The following is a 22,877-nucleotide window of genomic DNA, read 5'->3' on the forward strand; positions in this document are numbered from 1 at the left end:
CAAAACAACCACTTGCCCCGGGCAAGCGGTTTTGTCGCGCCCTGAATTACACCATGGCTGGGATTCGAACCCACGACCCTCTGTTTCAAAGTCAGAAGACTAATCCACTGGGCGACAACGCTCCACAAATACATAATACATGTACCTGTGTCACCAACATTCATCTTGTCGGTTGATACAATGTAATTTTTCTGAGATAACAAAAATGGATGAATTTAAGAAATATTGAACTGAACAAGAACTCCCAAGCACAGAGAAGAATGAGAATTGATCAGAAGATCTCGGAGTGAGATCCCTGAAATTCTGTTGTATTTTAATGTTATTGTATTTTACTAACATTCTATACTGTAAACGGAATATTACTGTCTGTCGGTTCTGCAGAATATTGTATATGATACAATTCCAAATAAGCCTGGTAATGATATAGGTTTCCATCTTTTCTTCATTTTTGATTGCAGGGCTATTGAGGTGTGGGGGAGTATGGAAGCACTTGAAATGGAGAAGAAGAAGAGGAGAGATAGAGAGGCTGTATATAAAGAACGTAAGTTACCAAAATCAAACAAATGTGATTCAAACTGAATGATAAACATACAAAAATTGATAAATAAAAAATATGTATTATGGAAGGGGTATAGAATGATGCATCTGATGATAAATCCCCTGCACAAATAAAATCATTTTCATTTTTCTTTGAAAAAAAATGGAATTAAAATAAAAGTAGATAATCAGTCATATGGAGAAGCTACTCATCTATATCATTTATGTAATGTTGAAATAATTCTACATATTGCTAGTTTAATCGATTTAACAGGAATAAATAAATATTTACATATCATTGACAAATGTCTTATGCTTAACTTTTATTTAATTATGCTTGGTTTTACTTTTATGCTATATCAGTAATTTCTATCCTTTAGCTTGTTTACATTCTTAAAATTCCTTTTTTTATATACTATGTCAATATTTATGTCTTACATTGTGAATCGCATAGAGAGAGCTTTTCTATTGCGCTTAATAAATCAATCTTTATTATTATTATTATTATTATTATTATTACTATTATTATTGTTATTATTATTATCTGGGACATCACAAAATCAAAACTTTTTAAAATTTCATCACTCTTTATTGTTTGACGGATTCTCATCCAACCTTCAATATCTTTCACAAATTTTTATGCTTTCATTAAAACCGTCCTATTAGACTGAACTTCCCCTTTTACATGACACCAAAATCAGAGCCCAATGAAACCTGATACGAAAAGACCAAAGTTGGTATTTGGCTACTGTCCCACTACATTGCATCTTGATTATTGTGTTATTGTGATGATCTGTGTATTTGATTTTATATGTATTACAGATTTGTTCCTGCTCAAGAGAGCAATGAGGGAATACGACTCTTTCTTTAGTCCCAAAGAGGTAAGTGCAGGGAACAATTTCCCCGGTATCATATCACATGTTGCTCAATATTTATTACATTCTGAAGTGATCAGCGAAATAAAAAGTGCCATGATGATTTGATGGCGATACTACACTAATAACTCTTCATCAATCCTATAAAAAGTATAACATGGAGAATATAATGAAATGATTACTGAGTTTGAGTGGTCCTTTTCAGGACCAACAATTGCCCACGAAAGAAATGTGGTGTTCCGTGAAACCTACTGCACTATTCTTTTTCTTTATGGAAACCTTGAGAAGTTACAAAATAATTACTGTTTGTGAAAGTGATTGGGCCTACTATCATTGTCGAAGTGATTTGGATGAGGCTTTTTTTCAATAGTTGTCTGCATTTGTGTTGCCAAAGATGCGATTGTTTGTCTCATCAACTGAAACCGAAAGGCGATTATTTGCTTTATATTCTACATTCAATATTTTGCATGACATGGGCATGCTGGTGTTGTTTGCAAATGATTTGATCTGTCATCTGTATAATTCATCTACATGTACATGTAGAAAGAATTGAAAAGCAGGCCTATACCTGTACTTTTGAAACGTTGGGAATCCACATATAGCTCTTTTTGTAGACAAAGTTTTACCTTGGAGTTTGACAAACTGTTTCGAGTTTGACTTCCAATTTTCTGTTCACTACCACCATTCACTAGTCATTCTTAATGTGTTTGTCTCTTAGCCAACACCATCAATCTTTGAGGGTCCGGGCCAGGTTGTGCTGTCGGCAATAGCCATGTAAGTTGAAAAACAATTAATCATTACGTTGTGATTATCCCTAATACGTCAGTCACATTTGCTCTAAACGGGCCGTACAGCAAGTCGAAAACAGCCATTTTATTAATTTCTATTCAAACCACCTAAATGTAGCTATTATAATGTTAAAACGGCTGTTTTCGACTCGCCGTACGGCCACCGTATAGCAAATGTGACCGAGGTATTTCAAACTATTGATATACTGTTATTTCCAAGAGGTTTTAGTTGAAATGTACCATTAATTTAGTATGACAAAACAATGAAGTGGGTGTCATTTTAATGGGAATACATAACTGTGGTCTCCTGTGCCCTCTTGATTTATGATGCTGATAATGCTGATGAGTAGTGATAGTTATTGGATAACTGTCATTAAAAGTGGACTCTCATTGTCTGCATTCCATGAAAATCTTTATGTGATACATCCTTTGCCATTCTATTTAAGTGATCTGGAGCCTGTAACAAAAGCTTAGCAATGATCATAGAACAAATTTTCATGATTGATTGCATTGACTACAATGTACATGTACAATCAATCCTAAAAATCAAGCGTACGATGAATCGTTATGCTTTGTGTTACGGAGCCCTGGTGACTCTGTAGCAAAATATTTCAAACATTACTTAAACAGTTATCATCAGCCACAGTGTGTGCAACACCTTAATTATTTCTACCGGGAACATGCCATATAAAATGTGCATATGAATTGCACACTTGATAGCTTGAATGAAAATGGTTCTTCACATTATTGGCTTTGACTTTTTTTCAGTAGCTGAATATCCAAATCACCATTTTCTCCTACTAATAGACAACAAACTTAATAAACAACATGTTTTGTGACCTGGGGTGGGGGGGGGGGGGGGTGGGTGTGGTGGTGGAGAAGATGGTTTATTGCCCCCCAAAATAGATTCCCAATACCAAGCGATAACAAAATGACAGATTTATTGTGAGGGAATTTTTATGATCTTAATTAAGTTGTTTGAACTCTACAGACGAACTTCCACATGATGACTATGGTCATAGAAGTACTAGAATCTTGTACTCTCTCCATTACAGCAATACAGGAAACTTTGTGTTTAAATTGATGGCATGGTTATACTCTGGCCCATTTCCCATTTAATACCAAGTGATAACAAATAAGATTGAATTAAATGATTTCTGTACTCCTCTCAAATCATCAAAAATCTACAGAGAAATCTTAACAATCATGATGACTATGATCATACATTATCTTGTACTCTAGCTATTACAGCAACACAGGAAACTTTGTGTTCAAGTTGATGGCATGGTTATACTCTGACCCATTACCAAGTGATAAAAAAAAAAGTGATTGAATTAAATGATTTCTGGGGAGCGTCTTACAAAGAGTTGCGATTGATCCGATCAATCGCAACTATGGACGGTCAGCAACGTCAACATCTGTTATGCATGTTTGTTCTAAAATATTTTCTATTAACTATGACGTATAATCATGGATTCAATGTTTTCTTGAAAATTCACTGTGCTTCTCTTTGTTTACTAAGGACATTGTGTATATTTCTGTAGAAAAATTATGACACTGATGGATTTCCATAGAGTTAGATTGATTGGATCAATCGTAACTCTTTGTAAGACGGGGCCCTGTACTCCTCTCAAATCACCTGAATTTGACAAATCTACAGACAAATCTCTACATGAAGACCATGATTATACAAGTATCTTGTACTCTATCCATTACAGCAACACAGGAAACTTTGTGTTCAAGTTGATGGCATGGTTGTACTCTGGTTCATCCAGTATGTTCTCGGAAGCAATCCACTCCCTAGCAGATGTGTGCAATCAATGCATTCTTGCCTTCGGTATCCATCAGTCTATCAAGAAACCATCAAGGGATCATCCGTAAGTTGGGTCTAAACAATCATTGAAAATAATGATATTGATGATAATTAATCTCTTAATACAATGAAAATAAATCAAGCCGTACTTTTTATGTTGTCTTAATAGACTGTTAGGTTCCTATATATGTGGCCAGCCACCCCAAAGCAACAATAATTCACCAGGGAAATTTCTCGTAAATAGCCAAAACAATAATTTGGTCTTCAAAAAGATAGGTTATTAGCTTAAGTGAAAGAGTAATTTTCTTCTTCATGCTTTTACAGTTTGAAGTTGTAAGAGTTTCTCTTACTCCATTTTTTCCAGACTTGTAAGTTTCACAGAGTTTGCACAACTCATGCTTGAGTAAACCCTGAGCTCAAACCCTGTTTTCTCCTAATTCTTTGGAGCTCTACGTTCAGTACTGGTGTGGGTTTTTTTGGATCAATTTTGAAAAGCTACATGTGCTTTGTCAAGCTCAATTAAAAATCTTTTAACTTTATTCTTAGCTACTTATTGCTGGTATTGGGGCGGAGATCGCACACAGATATTGATAAGGTTAATGCAAATCCTAATTTACTTGTATAAAGAGTGCATATTTAGAATTCAGAATTAGGATGCACTTAATAAATCTTTGTTATTATAGTTTTTTCCTCATGATGTTTCTATACCTAGAGGTGAAGGGCTACTTGGGCTAAAAATAGGTATCTAAATTCTATCCATAATTATTGTCTTGCAGCATTTGTTGTGAATATTATTATTATGTCATTGTGAATGTGGAAGATGAATAAATCAAATCAAATCAAATCATTTTTCTCATCAGGTATGGGTTCAGCAACATGCGTCACATCTCATCCCTGATCAGCGGTGTGGGTATCTTCTGTGTGGGAGCTGGTCTCTCCTTTTATCACGGTATCACAGGGTTACTGCACCCTGAGCCTATAGAATCACTCATCTGGTCCTACTGTATCCTGGGCGGAGCTCTGCTTACCGAAGGAGGTAGGTGTTTTAAATCTTATTTCGCTCTGCATGTTACTTAAGTGTCAACTTCTTATACAAACATTTTCGTGGTAGCCATCTGGCAATGCGAAAAGAATTCCTTCTGTGACTTACATGTAGGCTACATGTTTATTACGTATTATCCCTTTGGATTACTCTTTTGCTTAAAGATTCGCTAAGAATGTTCTACCGACGGTGAGTGGTGAAGAGTTTGAGTGGGATGACTTTGTGTTCCCTGGTACTGGGATCTCATGAAGAAGGATTCCGGATCGACTCTGTCTATGCCATGTTGTATCTTGAAGACCCGGATCATGACCCCTTGTTCCCTGCGATAATGCAAAGAGCGCCAATCAGTATAACAATTGAGTGAACCTTATTTGAACTTACATACATGTACCATTAGGCAAAGTGCAGTTCATGACACATTTTTTCTTGGTGTCCCTCTCTCTCTTCACAATGGAAAATGATGGAGAAGAGGTCAATTTATTTTCCCTACCTCTTTGGATGTGGCTTTTTCCCATGATGCGTTTGATGTTTCGAGGCTACATGTCTTCCAAATGATGTAATGATAGACCATACGTCAGCTCTTACAAAGTTGGGAACAAAACGACACTGTCAAATTTGAAGAAGTTGCATTGTTGTATTAAGGTACATGTATATGAAATAGGTCGTTTATTTTTTCCATATTTTTGCCCCAATGGGCAATTTTATTTACAACAAAAGAAAACTTGCATGTCTACGAAAGTAAAATAAATATATGACTTATACAAACAAATGCTTCAACATACTCCATTTCACAATAACATTTTTTTCTCTTCCCAACGTTCATCTAAATAATATGTTTTAATTGACTTTAATCAAATGGGTCGTTTATGCTTGACCAGGTCCTCAAGCATGTTCCTTCGCATGTGCTATGGTTGGGTTCTTGGACCACATGAAGATCGTCCATGGTGTGTTTCTGGTGCCAGGCTCCTGGAACAATGTTGAGATTCTCTTCCTCCTGCCACATTGATCATTTTTTTATTTGTTTAGTAAAGAACATCTTTCATTTCAAATTTTCAACAATAAAAGTAAGGCAAAATATACATCATAACAAAATGAAATGGAAACCTCCCGGAAAGCATAGCTCGTTATTATAAATGAAAGTTCCTTTGATTAAATGAATAAGTGACACATAAATACAAAATTCAAAATATCATTGATCTATAAATCAATCATATGTTGGTTCGTCTATAAGGAAATGTCTTTTAAATGTATTGACATGACTTTTTTTTACCATCTTCCAATGAGGCTGGATAATAACCAGATATGACAAGACAATACAATGGGAAACCTCAAAGCAAAACTTTACAATAATAGGACATTACAGAATGTTATAAGGCCGCGATACCACATATTGTATCTATATTGAATTCACAATGATTGTATTGATTTTGTTGTATTTTCTATATTATCACAAACCTTGCTCAATTCCTTTATTTTTACTTTCCTTTTTTTCCCTTTTCTGATCTTTCTTTTCCACTTTTTTCTCCTTTCTTACCCCCTTCTTTCTTCACTTTCCTCTTTTACTTTACCTCAAGCGTGTAAATGAGCTTACTGTGATTTTGATTTTGTGCAATATTGAAAGCTTGTTACTGCCATATTTTACCTTGTTAATATTTGAAATTGTAATGTTTTCTGAACTGGTTTTTATTCCCCGGCAATCCGGTGATTTGCACAATTTTCTTATTTTTTAGATCAAATGAATGTAACAGTTAACTCTAATGTATGTATATACTCAATTTTAATTCGTGCCAATGCCCATCTTTCTTGCCATTATCTCATCGACCACACATTTCACCTTTTTTTCTCTTCATTGACGTATTCTTGGCATTTTTTTTTCATCACTTACTGTTATATTTTTACAAGGTTTTAACCAGCTTTGTGTCCATATTTTCCTACTATTTTTCCCCCTTCTGTTTGTCTTCTTTTCCATATCTTGCCTTCATCTGCCCCTCCTTTACCTTCCCTTTCTGTTTCTTTCCTTCCATTATTTTCCCTTGTCACTCTTTTTTCATCATTCATCCTATCCCATCCTCTCTTTTTTTTTCTTTCTCTTCCTTTTCTCATTTGCTTTTTATATTTATGATTCCCGTAACATTGGTTTCCTCTCACTATCTCTCTCCCTTTCTCTGTTCCCCCTTTATTTTTGTCCCCGTATTACTTGGTTATACATGTAATATAGCATTTAATGCCCTAGTTGCGTTCTGTTCGAATTACACTTTCACACTTCTTGACGTTTGTACATGCTTCATTGATCAATATGTTTCTTTTTAAAGTTTCTTTTTTTTCTTCTTCTTTTGGTATATCTTTTATGATTGTGTAATATGATTATTGGTTGGTTGTAATTCTTTGCTTTTATTTCATCTTTATAATGTTGTAATTTGCCTTTGTTTATACTGTGCACTGGATTTTTCAGTCTTTGGACTGTTTTGCCAGTTTTTTTATTGAATAAATACCATACTACTACTACTACTACTACAAATAAATACAATTACAAGACATGACAAAAATGATACATGACCAGGATTTACAAAACACGAAGAGAAGGAGAGGAGGAGGATAGAGAAGAGAGGGAAATGAATATGGATTTGAGATTTTCATATTCATTGATTTATTAAGTTATTTCATAATGATTTATTGCATAATGTTTCTGAAAGAGCATCCAAGGTTCGGTGCCAGTCGATGTAAAAAAAAATTGTTCATAAATGATGTTCTTTTTCTTGGTATTAACATTTTTATGAAAAAGTCCAGTTGTTCTGTAGCCTGGGATATCTCATTCTCATGAGATTGTGAAGGATGATGCAGGTTGCGACGCTGAGACGAACTGCAGGCGGCTTGTGTTGCATGGTTGCTGACATCACTCGAAAACAGCTGGAAAGTATTCTGAATGCGTTCTCCACCACTCTTCTGGCTCTCGACAACCTATCCATGTTGTGACTACAAGAAGAACTGTAGCCGGCTTGTGTTGCATGGTTGCTGACATCACTCGGAAACAGCTGGAAAGTAATCCAATGCGTTCTCCACCACTCTTCTGGCTCTTGACAATCTATCCATGTTGTGATTATGAGATGAACTGTAGGCGGCTTGTGTTGCATGGTTGCTGACATCACTTGGAAAAAGCTGGAAAGTATTCCGAATGCGTTCTCCACCACTCTTCTGGCTCTCGACAACCTATCCATGTTGGGACTATGAGATGGACTGTAGCCGGCTTGTGTTGCATGGTTGCTGACATCACTTGGAAACAGCTGGAAAGTAATCCAATGCGTTCTCCACCACTCTTCTGGCTCTCGACAACCTATCCAGGTTGCGACTATGAGATGAATTGTAGCCGGCTTGTGTTGCATGGTTGCCGACATCACTCGGAAACAGCTGGAAAGTATTCCGAATGCGTTCTCCACCACTCTTCTGGCTCTCGACAACCTATCCATGTTGTGACTATGAGATGAACTGTAGCCAGCTTGTGTTGCATGGTTGCTGACATCACTCAGAAAAAGCTGGAAAGTAATCCAATGCGTTCTCCACCTCTCTTCTGGCTCTCGACAACCTATCCATGTTGCGACTATGAGATGAACTGTAGCCGGCTTGTGTTGCATGGTTGCCGACATCACTCGGAAACAGCTGGAAAGTATTCCGAATGCGTTCTCCACCACTCTTCTGGCTCTTGACAACCTATCCAGGTTGTGACTATGAGATGAACTGCAGTTGGCTTGTGTTGCATGGTTGCCGACATCACTTGGAAACAGCTGGAAAGTATTCCGAATGCATTCTCTACCACTCTTCTGGCTCTCGACAACCTGTAGTTGTATACATATATGTGTTCATTGTTTGTCAGCGGACGGTGACCATAAGGCTTTAACATGTACTTCCTGATTGCAAATACATCATCTCCTGAAAATAAAAATAATAAATAATGATAACAGGCATTTATATATAGCCGTCTATCTAGAAATATTCTATTCCGAGGCGCGATGTTATTATTATTACCCCAGCTTTAGCTCGAGCTGCCTTTCAGCGCTCATACAAAATGAAATAAAAACAGCTAACAATTTTGTTGACTGTCTGTTAAGAAGGTCGGAATAAACTTTATATATACATGTCTATGTAGGCCTTCATGTGAATTCAATATAATTCCATTTCCATCGGTCTTGCTCCCAATATCGAAGATTTATGTGTATTTTCCCTTTAAAATAGTGCGGCATGTCGTGGTTGTCATATGGCAGTGGTTCATCCGTAGATACATGTACATCACCGGAGATGACTCCTTCTTGCAGGTCTGACCCTTTCCAGATTTGCGCATCAGACTCTGTGCCCTGCCCACCAATATCAACCATATGAATTTGTAGTCATAGTCCACAAGGGCCAAAAACAGCACTGAATAGAACTTCATGTAGTTGAAATAGGTGGGTCCTCTGCCCAGTGGGAATTTACATGAGACATGTTTCCCATCCTTTGTACCGCCAGCATTGAGGGTAATTCCACTTCTGCTGGAACCCATGGGCTATATCTGCCCATTCTCCTGTGCCACCGGTGAGAGGCATTACATGTACTTCATCCATGTGTTCGTCCATTATGGCAGGGCCCATCTGTGAAGAGAGACATTGAAATAACATACTTCAATGTCATAGTTCAAAATAAAATTTCTGAATATTTTTTGTCTGCATATGTATGTCTTTGAAAATAAACATTTTATATTTCTTGCCAAATTCATTATTTCAATCTTGATTACCCCACAAAACACAAATGTAGGACCCTTCATCCTATGAATGGCATGCTGCTGGTGATTTTCTACCAGATGCCAGATGTTTCATTGGTGGCTGACTCTCAGCAAAAAGTTTTTTTAACATTGCTTGAGGCATTCGCATTCAATTTGCAAATGATGCCTCGTCCTCCCCTCATAACTCCACCACGACCTGGACATACGATCAAAACTAAGAATGTCTCTCAGTCAGCACCTGGTCCAACCATCTTCTAACCCTCCACTTTTGTTTTCTCTGTCTTCTTTTTTCGTGCAGCTGCCCCTGCACCCGCATTAGGCCCAGTTGTGCCTACATGATACCTAACTGATACCGTTGATAAATAGAAAAAAATGTGTTGATGCCACAGATCTAAAAATTATCATTGAGATAGATGAGACACGCCATATATATGAAAAATTAAGAGAGTCTGAATGATACATTGTTGTATGACACAGCCTGATTTAGATTTTTTAATGACTGTCAAACCAAAGTGCGTTGTGACACTTTTCAAATCAAATTATCACATCACCATGACCATATCATTTTCATTTCTTGTTCCTGGAAAGGTTCCCCATTGACATTTCATCATCACTATTATCATGTACATGTATGGGACTGTCCATATGCCTCTTCCGTGGCCCAACACTCAGCAAAGTTTGTCATACATTTCTAGAGGCATTCGCATTAAATTTACAAGTGGTGCCTTGTCCTCCCATCGTAACTCCACCATGAGCTGGTCATACAATCTTAACCGACGACGTCACTCAGGACTTGGCCAATCCAGGGTCCACCATCTTCGGACCCTCCTCTTCTGTTCTCTCTGTCTTCTTATTTGGTGCAGCTGCACCTACATGTATACCTGCATGAGGCCCAGTTGCACCTTCATGATACCTCACTTTTTCTTGATGTGAGTACTGTTAGCCATCCTGTAGATGTCTTTCTCTGAAAACCATGTTGACAACTCCTTGAAGGTACTCCTTTGGAAAGACTTATTACATGTCATTATCTAGCCCACAGTCGATCCTCAGCTAACCAGCAGATAGGCAGTGACTGACTTTCTGCTGACAGGGCTTTTACCATCAAATTTGCTACCAATAGTGCATGCAGATGTATATTCCTTGCAGTGTGAGAAAAGAAAAAATGTGAATAATACAAATCTGGAGTAAAATTTAAAGCTTAACCTCCTAATTTTGCCTCTTTTGTATATTTCAGCAACGCTGGCTATTGCCATCAATGCTATCAGGAAAGGATCTACAGCCAGGAGAATGAAGTTTTGGGATTATGGTGAGTGCAATTAAACAGCTTTGAAACTTTCATATTCACTATATTGCATGTTGTTGTGGAGTCAGGAGCGCACCCAGGTATTTGATAGTAAAGCTATTTCCTTTTGTTTTCTCAATTGAATTACGGGGGGTAATACATTTACGCGATGCTCTTCTCTCCTCCCTTTTCTTCCTCTTTCCCTTACTTCCTTTTTGCACTACTTGAACAATCAGGTAGGGGGTCTTCCCTCTTTGTTTACACTTTGTTTCTTGTAACAGACAATTGTCATGCTGGACGTTCAGAAATTGCACCAGTTTATAATAGTTAAAGTTTGTCAGTATTCTTTATGAGTTTCTTCATGGATTGGACACCAGAACAGTCACTGTTCCATCAGCTGACCATGCTGCAGTTGCTTGTAAGGTTTAGTGAGATGTGTGAGGTTGAGATTCTAGTTAGTGACGTGGTGCTCCCGTATTTTCCTCCCTGTAAAGTGATGAGAGTTCATGAGTAGGTTTTTGAAAAACCTACTCATGTGAGTTTATCTCTATCATAATAATGATGATAATAACAACAATAACAACAACAATAATAATAACTAGATTTTAATTCGTCATGCGGACGAATAAGGTGGTCTGTCCTTATTCTCGCCATCATGATCACTATTGCCATGTTCATGGAGATCAATATGATCTTCATGACGACAACGGAATGTTCATTATGGATGGAATACTTGTGAAAGACGGGAGATGATAAAGCACGGTGAAAAGGGTCTCTTTGATATATGAAAATACATGTGATATGAAAAAGGAATTATAATCTGTTTTATCTTGCTAACTTTTAACTTTCATACCTTTTAATTATCATAAAGGATCATGTACGAGGTGGAAAAAAGAAAAAAAAAAAAATCTTGTTCACCCCAGGACTCGAACCTGCGCCCCCGAGAACGCAAGTCAAGTGCGTTATCCATTGAGCCACGATATTCCCCATAGAGATTACACGTAAGCAAATTTGAGAATTGCAAATCCAATTTTGCAAGCGAAAAACGGGCATGATCCCGGCATCTGATCAAAAAATAGAGGGCACACTTCCGAAAGCTTAGAATCTCAGCTACATCATACTAAAAGCTCAGGGATAACTTAGAAGAAAAAATGGAGATATAGCTCACGAAATAGAGGAATGTAGAATCTAGTTTTGAGAAAAAGTCATGTCCCATAGAGATTACACGCAAAATGAGGAAAAATGACATGCCTCTTTTCATCGCTATTTTACGCCATGATGCGTTTTTCAAAAGGAAAATTTATGTGAGCTGAGGAGAAAGAATACATTCTGAACTACTTTATATCGAAATCTGGGTGAAAAACTATCAATATTTAAGGAGTTATGATCAAATTTGCATAAATTTGATGACGTCATTTTTGAAAAAAATAAAATTTTCAGTTTAGGCGCAATTTTGATGACGTCATGATATAATTGAGGGACAATGGTGACATGAAATCAAATTTACAACTCATACTCTATCGATATATGAAAAAAAAAATTGGGGTCAACGGACTATTTAAAGAGCTACAGTGAATTTTCAATAGACATGTTTTTGCCCATATATGGCCTGTAGTGAGAGCTCACGCGCACACGTGCTGCAAACTTTAACGGGTGTTAATTTCGTTATTAATGGTCGTAGAAGGTTGATCAAGGTATCAAATTGCTCAAAATTATATTATCAATGCAATGATATAAAAAAATGGTGTTTCTGCGTTGCGTTGAAGGCGTTACGCGCGGAAACGCGCGCGCATACGTGTGCGCGCGCAAATTTTTGAAATGCTTTAAGGACGTTCCACAGTTAAAATGAAGTCCATGTCATTTTCACCAAATTTCGCAGATAGTTACTTTGGTATCTATGCATTATAAAGATGCAAAAAATAACATAGGTTCATGTGCTTATTTTTTTTCTACGGATCTTCAAAGTCACCGTATTTGAATGAAATGCAATCTTGCGCAATCAAGAGAATTATGCCTCTCTTAGACCTCACGAATTCACCAAATTAGTTTAAATCATCTTTACTTAGTGAATACCGCATCAAACTTCATCAAATTCTCAAGATATATAACAAAGTATATACCAAAGTAAGAGAAGGTCTTTTAATTGGTAAAACTATATCTATTTGGAGTCAACAGCGCCCTCATTTGGCAAGGATGGTGCAAAAACTCGGAAAAAACAAATCTTCAAAGACGTGAATCTACTCAAAACTTTAGAAAATATTTTGTAAGCTGCACTTTTTTCAAAATCCATGTCATTTTTATCAAATTCGGCTAAATTGTAGAGGAATGCATATCGAAGGTGTAGCGAAGTTAAAAATATGAGGTCCATGTGCTCGTTTTTTAACTGTGAGTGTCCAAAGTGAGGCGAGTTGGCATTAAAATCGCCCAAAATGCGTCCAAAACGTGCAAAAGTCTAATAAATGCCGTCTAAAATGCGAATGGTTCCGTAGTTTTGCCCCAAAACATTCAAAATCCATGTCATTTTCATCATACTCTCCAGATTTGTAGAATAATGTATTCTTAAGACATTAAAATCTTAAAAATATGGGGTCCATGTGCTCGCTTTTAAACTTTGAGTGTCCAAAGTGATGCGAGTTGGCTTGAAAATCGCCTAAAAAGTGCCAAAAATATGCAAAAGTCTCTTAATACCCTCTAAAATGCAAATGGTTCCATATTTCGCTCCCAAACATTCAAAATCCATGTCATTTCCATCATACTCTCTAGATTTGTAGAGGAATATATTCTAAAAGCATTAAAATATTAAAAATATGGGGTCCATGTGCTCGTTTTTAAACTATCAGTGTCCAAAGTGCTGCGAGTTGGCTTGAATATATTGAAATCCACCTAAAATGCGCCGAAAACGTGCAAAAGTCTAATATCGTCTAAAAAGCGAATAGTTCCGTAGTTTTGCTCCAAAACATTAAAAATCCATGTCATTTCCATCATACTCTCTAGATTTGTAGAGGAATATATTCTAAAGACGTTAAAATATTAAAAATATGGGGTCCATATGCTCGTTTTTAAACTATCAGTGTCCAAAGTGTTGCGAGTTGGCTTGAAACAATCTATAATGCACCTAAAACGGGCAAAAGTCTAATACCATCCAAAATGTCCAAAATACGAATGGTTCATTAGTCCTGCTCCCAAACATTCAAAATCCATGTCATTTTCATCATTAACTTTAGATTTGTAGAGGAATATATTCTGAAGAAGTTAGGACATTTAAACTATGGGATCTATGTGCTTGTTTTCAAATTATCAGTGTCCAAAATATTGCGAGTTGGCTTGAAACAGCCCTAAATGCGCCGAAAACAAGTAAAAGTCTGATAATACCGTCCAAAATGTCTAATATATGAATGGTTCCGTAGTTCTGCTCCCAAACATTCAAAATCCATGTCATTTTTATCATACTCTCTAGATTTGTAGAGGAATATATTCTAAAGACGTCAAAATATTAAAATTATGGGGTCCATGTGCTCGTTTTTAAACTATCAGTGTCCAAACTGTTGCGAGTTGGCTTGAAACAATCTATAATGCGCCTAAAACGGGCAAAAGTCTAATACCATCCAAAATGTCAAAAATACGAATGGTTCATTAGTCCTGCTCCCAAACATTCAAAATCCATGTCATTTCCATCATACTCTCTAGATTTTTCGAGGAATATATTCTAAAGACGTCAAAATATTAAAATTATGGGGTCCATGTGCTCGTTTTTAAACTATCAGTGTCCAAAGTGTTGCAAGTTGGCTTGAAACAATCTATAATGCGCCTAAAACGGGCAAAAGTCTAATACCATCCAAAATGTCCAAAATACGAATGGTTCATTAGTCCTGCTCCCAAACATTCAAAATCCATGTCATTTCCATCATACTCTCTAGATTTTTCGAGGAATATATTCTAAAGACGTCAAAATATTAAAATTATGGGGTCCATGTGCTCGTTTTTAAACTATCAGTGTCCAAAGTGTTGCAAGTTGGCTTGAAACAATCTATAATGCGCCTAAAACGGGCAAAAGTCTAATACCATCCAAAATGTCCAAAATACGAATGGTTCATTAGTCCTGCTCCCAAACATTCAAAATCCATGTCATTTTCATCATACTCTCTAGATTTGTAGAGGAATATATTCTAAAGAAGTTAGGACATTTCAACTATGGGGTCTATGTGCTCGTTTTCAAATTATCAGTGTCCAAGATATTGCGAGTTGGCTTGAAACAGCCCAAAATGCGCCGAAAACAAGCAAAAGTCTGTTAATACCGTCTAAAAAGCGAGTGGTTCCGTAGTCTTGCTCCCAAACATTAAAAATCCATGTCATTTTCACCATACATTGCATATATATACTTTAGCACCTGAATATTCCAAATATGCAAAAATTCACATGGGTCCATGTGCTTGGTTTTTTGCTATAGAGCTTAAAGGTTAACCCAAAATGGATGATGTTCTTAAGAATTGCGCATCCAAAATAATATGGCATTTTTAGACCTCGCGAGATCGCAACATTGAGTTTAAAGCCCTATTACTCAGTCAAAATCCATGAAAATATCATTAAATTTTGCAATGTGATTAATAATTGTATCCGTAAGATGGATAATCTATCTATATTGCTGTCAATTGTTTGCTCATTTAAGTCTAACAACACTTTCAGTTCTTAGAAATTGCGGGAAAGATACTCAACCTCAAAAAATTCAAATTTTAATAACAAACTTGAGAAGTAAAAGAAATGCTGCACTTTATTCAAAATCCATGTCATTTTCACCAAACTTTGCAAAGTTGTAGAGGAAGGTATACCAAAGAGGTGCAAACATTAATAAATATGGGTTCATGTGTTTGTTTTTAAACTATCAGCAGTCTTATTAGAGCAAATTTGCTTTTCAAGACACCCAAAAACGCACCAAAAGCAGTATCTATGTGAGGAAAAATTCCGAACCACTTTTCCATTTATTGATACTCAAGGTCATATTCATCATAATTTGCAGCACTCAGAGAAACTATTTTGAAATTGTAGAGGAATAAAAAAAATGGTCCATGGAATAATTCCAGTTTATTAGCTTCATAAAATAACACATCAAATCTGCAGTTAGTGCAGATAACGAGAAAAATCAGTTCACATTATACCTAATCACAAGTTCGTCCATTGTGAGGTCAGCGCGCAGAGTGTAAAATATGCGCAGATCATGATGCGCACAAACATAACTGTGGAACGTCCTTAAATGACCTGAAACGTACTCTACTTTGGTCAAAAATTGATTTTGAGCATTTGGAAATTTTGACGCGCACGTACGCGCGCGTCGTGACCTTTAGGTGACCTTTGATGACATGACCTGATGACCCTTGACCTGAAGTTAATGTGATGTAAATATTGTTAATTTTTGATAATTGATAATGGAGATATGATTGATAATGTGATTTTACAAAATGGCGTCTAGATGACGTCATCATGACCTGATGACCTTGAAAAGCTTATTTTGGCGTTTCCATGACAGATGCTATTGATGACATGAAATGCAATGAAATTGACACAGTCAAATTTGAGATATCTTGGCGACAAATATGTAGCCATTAAAAATAAAGAAAAATAAAGAAAAATTTTAACGAAATTAATAGGTGATCTGTCAAAGACAGACCACCTAATAATAATGATTAGAATGATAAAAATAAAGGGTTACTGTATTTGGCCCTAACCCTAAGGTCTTATTGCGCTTATATCCACCTTGTTAGGTGCTCAAGGTACTCTATATTATGTTTCCAAATGTATACTAACTGGGATGGCGACATAACAGGCAAATAAAAAAGTATCCTCATTGGGTTGTTGTGGCACTCTGAAAATTCAAAGTTCTTCAAGAGTCCTGCTCCGACTAATCTATGGCTTTATTTAGGTTGTTGAACTAGTCATTCTTTGGAGTCAACGTCTTCTGAAGGAATCCATTCTTTTTATCTCTGGAACCGATCTCGAGGATAGATAAGTCAGTCTTCTCACTGGTTGTGGAAAGTCAAGCGCACTTGTCATTGACCAATGATTGTATGCTTACTGAACACTTCTCATTTGATTTCACTGAAGATTGAAGATCACGAATACGGTTCTCTATTCTAACCATTCTTTCTAACATCTCATCAAGCTACTTTTCATCAGCATTAGAGATTGCACGTAGAAAATCAGAATTTACGATAATCTCTGTTACCATTGCTGCAACAGCCTGTGATGCCATTGTTTATAGATCTACATTGTATCTAAATGTCTATGAATTAGAGCTCAGAATATTCAATCAGCTGCAGTTGATAAATAGTTTATAGTACAAACATGCAAATCTGATGAGAGCCGGCAAGAGTACTGGCTATATTACAGTTTCTCTAGTCTTATGACTATGTAGATTAATGAATATATCATTTACACGCATATGTTTTGTGTCAGTCCAAAGGCAAGATTACTGCATGAAGACAATAGGAGGGACTAGATAGTTATAAAATGAATGCTCAGTATTTGTAGCAACTAGTTCAGTATTTATTAAAAGTAACATGGTTTAGATCAGACGAAGATTACACTTGATAAAAAGGGTGAGAAACATAAACAAACGACAAGAGTCTTCAAGAATTTTTTGTGACCATAAACTTGTACTTTATTGTTCCTTTTGATTTTGTTTCACAGTTGGGAGAGCTAGACATCCTTGAGTCAATATGGTTATTTGTTGTGTTCATTTGTCATTATAGAAATGTAATTTAACAAATGGCATGGAATATATACATGTAGGATCAGTTTTAAACTCTATACTTAATTGTTTCTTTTGATTCCATTTGACAGTTTGGAAGTAGATAACTTTTTGTGTCACATGTATGCTCGTTTACACTGTATTTCATTTATAAAGCTCTTTTCTTGCTGTCTCTTCTGTCTTTGAACTATCATGTTACTTTCTATGTAGATGGAAATAAATGAATAAATGAAATGCATAACCAGCCAATCTAAAAATGAAATTTTACAAATGACATGGAATATATCAGGTTAATTTAAATATATACTCTTTTGATTCCATTTGACAGTTTGGAGGGCTAGGGATCCCAGTGTCAACGTGGTGTTCATGGAAGACACTGCGGCTGTTATTGGTGTGCTTATTGCTGGAAGCTGTATGGGCCTGACCTCGCTGACTGGGAACCCGATGTATGACTCGCTAGGAGCTATAGGAGTCGGGACTCTACTAGGTAAAGTAATTTTGATGCTATTGACCAATTATTAATTTAATTAAAAGGGGGTTCAAGTTTGAAAATATTTATGGAAGACACTGCAGCTGTCATTGTTGTGCTAATTGCTGGTAGCTGACCTCGCTGACAGGGAACCCAATGTATGACTCGCGGGACTTTACTCGGTAAAGTAATTCTTCAACCATTAATGTGTTGTCCAATGAATGATTGAATTAAAAAGCCCTTCAAGTTATAAAGCTATTAGTATCTCTCCACCATGAAAGCATTTAATGCTCCTCTAAAAGTGCCTCAAGTTTGCACTGTTTTAGACAAGCTAATTTTCATTTAGGTTCAAGATTCAGGATACCAATCCTTCCAATGCTTCCAGTGTTCTTGGCTTCAAATCTTCCCTTAAGACATACCTTTTTCCTCAATAATTAATTCCCTTTTTATGTTGAATATTGTAGTAATTATTGCAAATGTTGAATTGTTATTCCTACATTGTACGCGCTATGGTACGTTTTGTTTTTAGCGCCTCTAAATACCCATTATTATTATTATTATTATTATACCATATTGTAGGAAACCTACCTAATGCTTGGTTCATAAATCTTGTTATTATAACAACTTTGCAATAATAGCTAAAAGCTACTGAAATCCTTCAATCTGATTGTCTTAGAGAAATTTACATGTATTATCATGAATTGTGCCTAAATAATTGTAACAAATCTTTATGAAATGGGACCCTGTTCACCACTAGAGGGTGACAAATCCTTTGCCTTTTAAAGGACAAGTCCACCCCAACAAAAAGTTGATTTGAATAAAAAGAGAAAAATCTAACAAGCATAATACTGAAAATTTCATCAAAATCGGATGTAAAAAAAGGAATTTATGACATTTTAAAGTTTTGCTTAATTTCACAAAACAATTATATTCACATCCTGATCGGTATGCAAATGAGGAGACTGATGATGTCATCCACTCACTATTTCTTTTGTATTTCATTGTATGAAATATGAAATATTCTAATTTTCTCCTCATTGTCATGTGAAACATCGGGTATTTCCTCCATGAACATGTGGAATTAGCATTGTTAAATACTATATGGTTCAGTCAAGTTGGTCCTTATTGTCAAATCTGTAAAAAATGAAATATTGTATAAGTCTAACAATAAAAAACAAAAGAAATAGTGAGTGAGGGATATCATTGACTGTCTCATTTGCATGTCACCGAGTTGTGCATATCATTGTTTTGTGAAAATAAGCGAAACTTTGAAATGTCATAACTTTCTTATTTTTCATCCGATTTTGATGGTATTAATTATTCTGCATGATTTTATTGTACAAAAAGCAACAAAGCAACAGTTTAATAGTAACAATACATATGTTGTACATTGAATAACACATAACAAAAGAGATCCCAGAGCCCTGTTGCATAGATGTTATCATTATGGTAACTTTGCTGTCCAATGGTAACTATCATGGAATCCTTGATTCTGATTGGCTGCTGAGCATCGTTACCATTGGTAGTTACCATTGGATGGCAAAGTTACCATAATAGTAGCTGTTATGCAATAAGGCCCAGGACATTGTCATATTAGTGATGCAAGCAGGGCAGATTAACATAATGTAACATGCAACTTCAAAATTGATTTACATTTATCCATGATAATTAACCTACATTTCACGCTTATCATGTCATTGTCTCTGGTGCCATTTCAAACAGGTGCTGTATCTGGTTTCCTCATCTACACAAACACCATGGCCCTCACTGGCCGGTCAATCCCAGATGACCAGCTACTCAGACTCAGTGAGGTTATGGAGAATGATGTCATGATCAGGTCAGTAGAAATGCGTCATACGTCTTTATGATTCCATAAACCTAATAGTCCCAGGAGGACGTGATCTTCCCTTGATGATTTGCTTGATAAATCCTCCCTCCCTCCCCTTCTATTGTCATGCAGTTTTTGTCATGATCGTGAGATCCATGCCCCCCCCCACCCTGAACTTAGATGATCAGAAAATACCCTGGGACTGTTAGGGTTAAATTGAAGTATAATTTACACTATCCATTATTGCTAAGGATATTATAGAGTACTGAAGTATGATGTCATCAATTTTCACTTTTTGCGTTTCAGCATTTTTTATACCATATTTTGGCAGAGCGTGATGAAAACCCCCCACAACCCAAATGTGGTGGGAATCGGTCCATGGGGCTCCAAGATATGACCTCATGCCCCATTCAAGTCAATGTATTATTGGCCTGGTTCCATATGTTAGGAACCATGCCAATAATGCATTGACTTCAATGGGGCTAATTATGTATTCATGAGGTCATATCTCAGGCCCCCATGGACTGATTCTCACCAACTTTTAAAAGTTTTTCATCGTGCTCTACCAGAATATGGTATCTAAAACGCTGAAATAAAACAAAGTTTTTTGTGACGTCATCCTTTTGGTACTCTATTAGTATGTTCTCTCTATCATTTAAGTAGTATTTCTGTGTTTTCTTTCTCTTTTTCCCATCTGTTTCTTTTATGTTTTTTTCCCCCTCAGTCCCTTCAACTTTTTCTCCTTCTGCCGACCTCTTTGTATGCTTTTCTCTCTCCATAATATGGTGTGTGTGTGTGTGGGGGGGGGTTGGGGTTGGATGGGGGATATTTTGAAATTTGATAGCACAGGGGAGATATATATGCTGCAAAACTGGTCACAGTAATTTTCAAATAAATTAGATATTATTGCCTGCCATTTAATGTGTTTTTGTATAGAAGAAATTAGATTAACGAATCACAGATAGGTCACTAATAATGATAAAGATTACACGTTCTTTAGTCAAACCATCGTTCTTTTCCAATTCTTTCTATCCAGAGGAGTATATGATGTGAAGGCCACAGAATGGGTGTGAATACGATACGATTCAAAGCAGAGCTGGACATTGATGGTGTAGAACTCACTAGATCACACCTTTATTCATCTGAAAAAAGATCACACATCTTATATTCAAACCATCTTTCTTTTTCAATTCTTTCTATCCAGAGGAGTATATGATGTGAAGGCCACAGACATGGGTGTGAATACGATACGATTCAAGGCTGAGCTGGACATTGATGGCGCAGAGCTCACAAGGTCATACCTTGACACGCAGGACCTGGAAGTTCTTCTCAAGGTAAGAATACTTCCAAATTATCTGAATACTTAAAGGTCAAGTCCACCTCAGAAAAATGTTGATTTGAATCAATATAGAAAAATCAGACAAGCACAATGCTAAAAATTTCATCAAAATCGGATGTAAAATAAGAAAGTTATGACATTTCAAAGTTTCGCTTATTTTTAACAAAATAGTTATATGAACGAGCCAGTTACATCCAAATTAGAGAGTCGATGATGTCACTCACTCACTATTTCTTTTGTTTTTTATTGTTTGAATTATACAATATTTCAATTTTTACGAATTTGACGATTAGGACCTCATTGCCTGAACCACAAAATGTTAAAATAATGGAATTCTACGTGTTCAGGGAGGAATGAAACTTCATTTCATTAGACAATGACGAGAAAATCAAAATATTTCATATTTCATATAATAAAATACAAAAGAAATAGTGAGTGAGTGATGTCATCGGTTCCCTCATTTGCATACCGACCGGGATGCGCATATAACTGTTTTGTGAAATGAAGCGAAACTTTAAAATGTCATAACTTTCTTATTTTACATCCGATTTTGATGAAATTTTCAGTGTTATGCTTGTTGAATTTTTCTCTTTTTATTCAAATCAAGTTTTTGTTGGGGTGGACTTGTCCTTTAAGTCTCTTCTTCCTATACGTTCATTACAGGACTCATCCAGAGTCAGTCGGGTGTTGATTAGTAAAAATGATAATAATGGCTGGATTTAGAAAGTGCTTTTTGACAGAGGATACAAAGCGTTGCTATTATTTACCCCAGCTTTAGCTGTGCTGCCACATAGGCACTGAAGTATTCAAGGAATTTCTTCCTACCGGATACCCATTCACCTCACCTGGGTTGAGTGCACATGCAGCACAATGTGGGTAAATTTCTTGTTGAAGGAAAAGACGCCATGGCTGGGAATCGAACCCACGGCCCTCAGATTGAAAGACGAGGGTCATAACCACGAGACCACGACGCCCCCACACCTCAATGGAAAATTACTTTGTGATGTTCCTTTGTTCATTCTTCCTCATGGTTGAATTATATAATTATGTGTCGTAGAAAATGATATTATTATTGTTAAAATTCAACAAGTGCAAGTAATATTATTATTATTGTTAAAATTCAACAAGTGCATTTGTTGATGAGGAAGCATAGTGACAAAGCCGGTATGTTTGCCATTATCTTCAGAGAAACATAGCATTTTGAATCTATGGTACATTTGTGACATACAACCCCCAAACCACCAATAAGTCGCCAGGTAAGGTTCTCTGTAAATAGCCAAAATAGTAATTTAGTCTCCAAAAACCCAAAATTTAAAAAATAGCTTATCTGAAAGAGCGATTCTTCTTCTGTATACTGTGAAAATTTGAAGTCGTGAAGTTGAATAAAAGAAAAGATACAAGAGTTTCTTGGA

General features: G+C 36.3%; 1 protein-coding gene across 3 annotated transcripts in view; it reads left to right on the forward strand.

Annotated features, from left to right (window-relative positions):
* Positions 1–22,877, forward strand: part of LOC129283613 (proton-coupled zinc antiporter SLC30A9, mitochondrial-like) — a 49,203-nt gene that overhangs the window by 18,222 nt on the left and 8,104 nt on the right. For 2 of the 3 annotated variants that reach the window (XM_064099049.1, XM_064099050.1), the window contains exons 5-13: positions 459–541; positions 1,360–1,418; positions 2,131–2,186; positions 3,919–4,077; positions 4,874–5,049; positions 11,040–11,111; positions 18,158–18,316; positions 20,021–20,135; positions 21,331–21,460. In XM_064099049.1, the coding sequence (XP_063955119.1) occupies positions 459–541; positions 1,360–1,418; positions 2,131–2,186; positions 3,919–4,077; positions 4,874–5,049; positions 11,040–11,111; positions 18,158–18,316; positions 20,021–20,135; positions 21,331–21,460 (1,009 nt within the window). Of the gene's footprint in view, positions 1–458; positions 542–1,359; positions 1,419–2,130; positions 2,187–3,918; positions 4,078–4,873; positions 5,050–11,039; positions 11,112–18,157; positions 18,317–20,020; positions 20,136–21,162; positions 21,237–21,330; positions 21,461–22,877 lie in introns of those variants that run through there. The other variant, XM_064099052.1, reaches the window with a different exon arrangement.

Source organism: Lytechinus pictus, chromosome 5 (assembly GCF_037042905.1).
Source record: "Lytechinus pictus isolate F3 Inbred chromosome 5, Lp3.0, whole genome shotgun sequence".
NCBI lineage: Eukaryota > Metazoa > Echinodermata > Echinoidea > Temnopleuroida > Toxopneustidae > Lytechinus > Lytechinus pictus.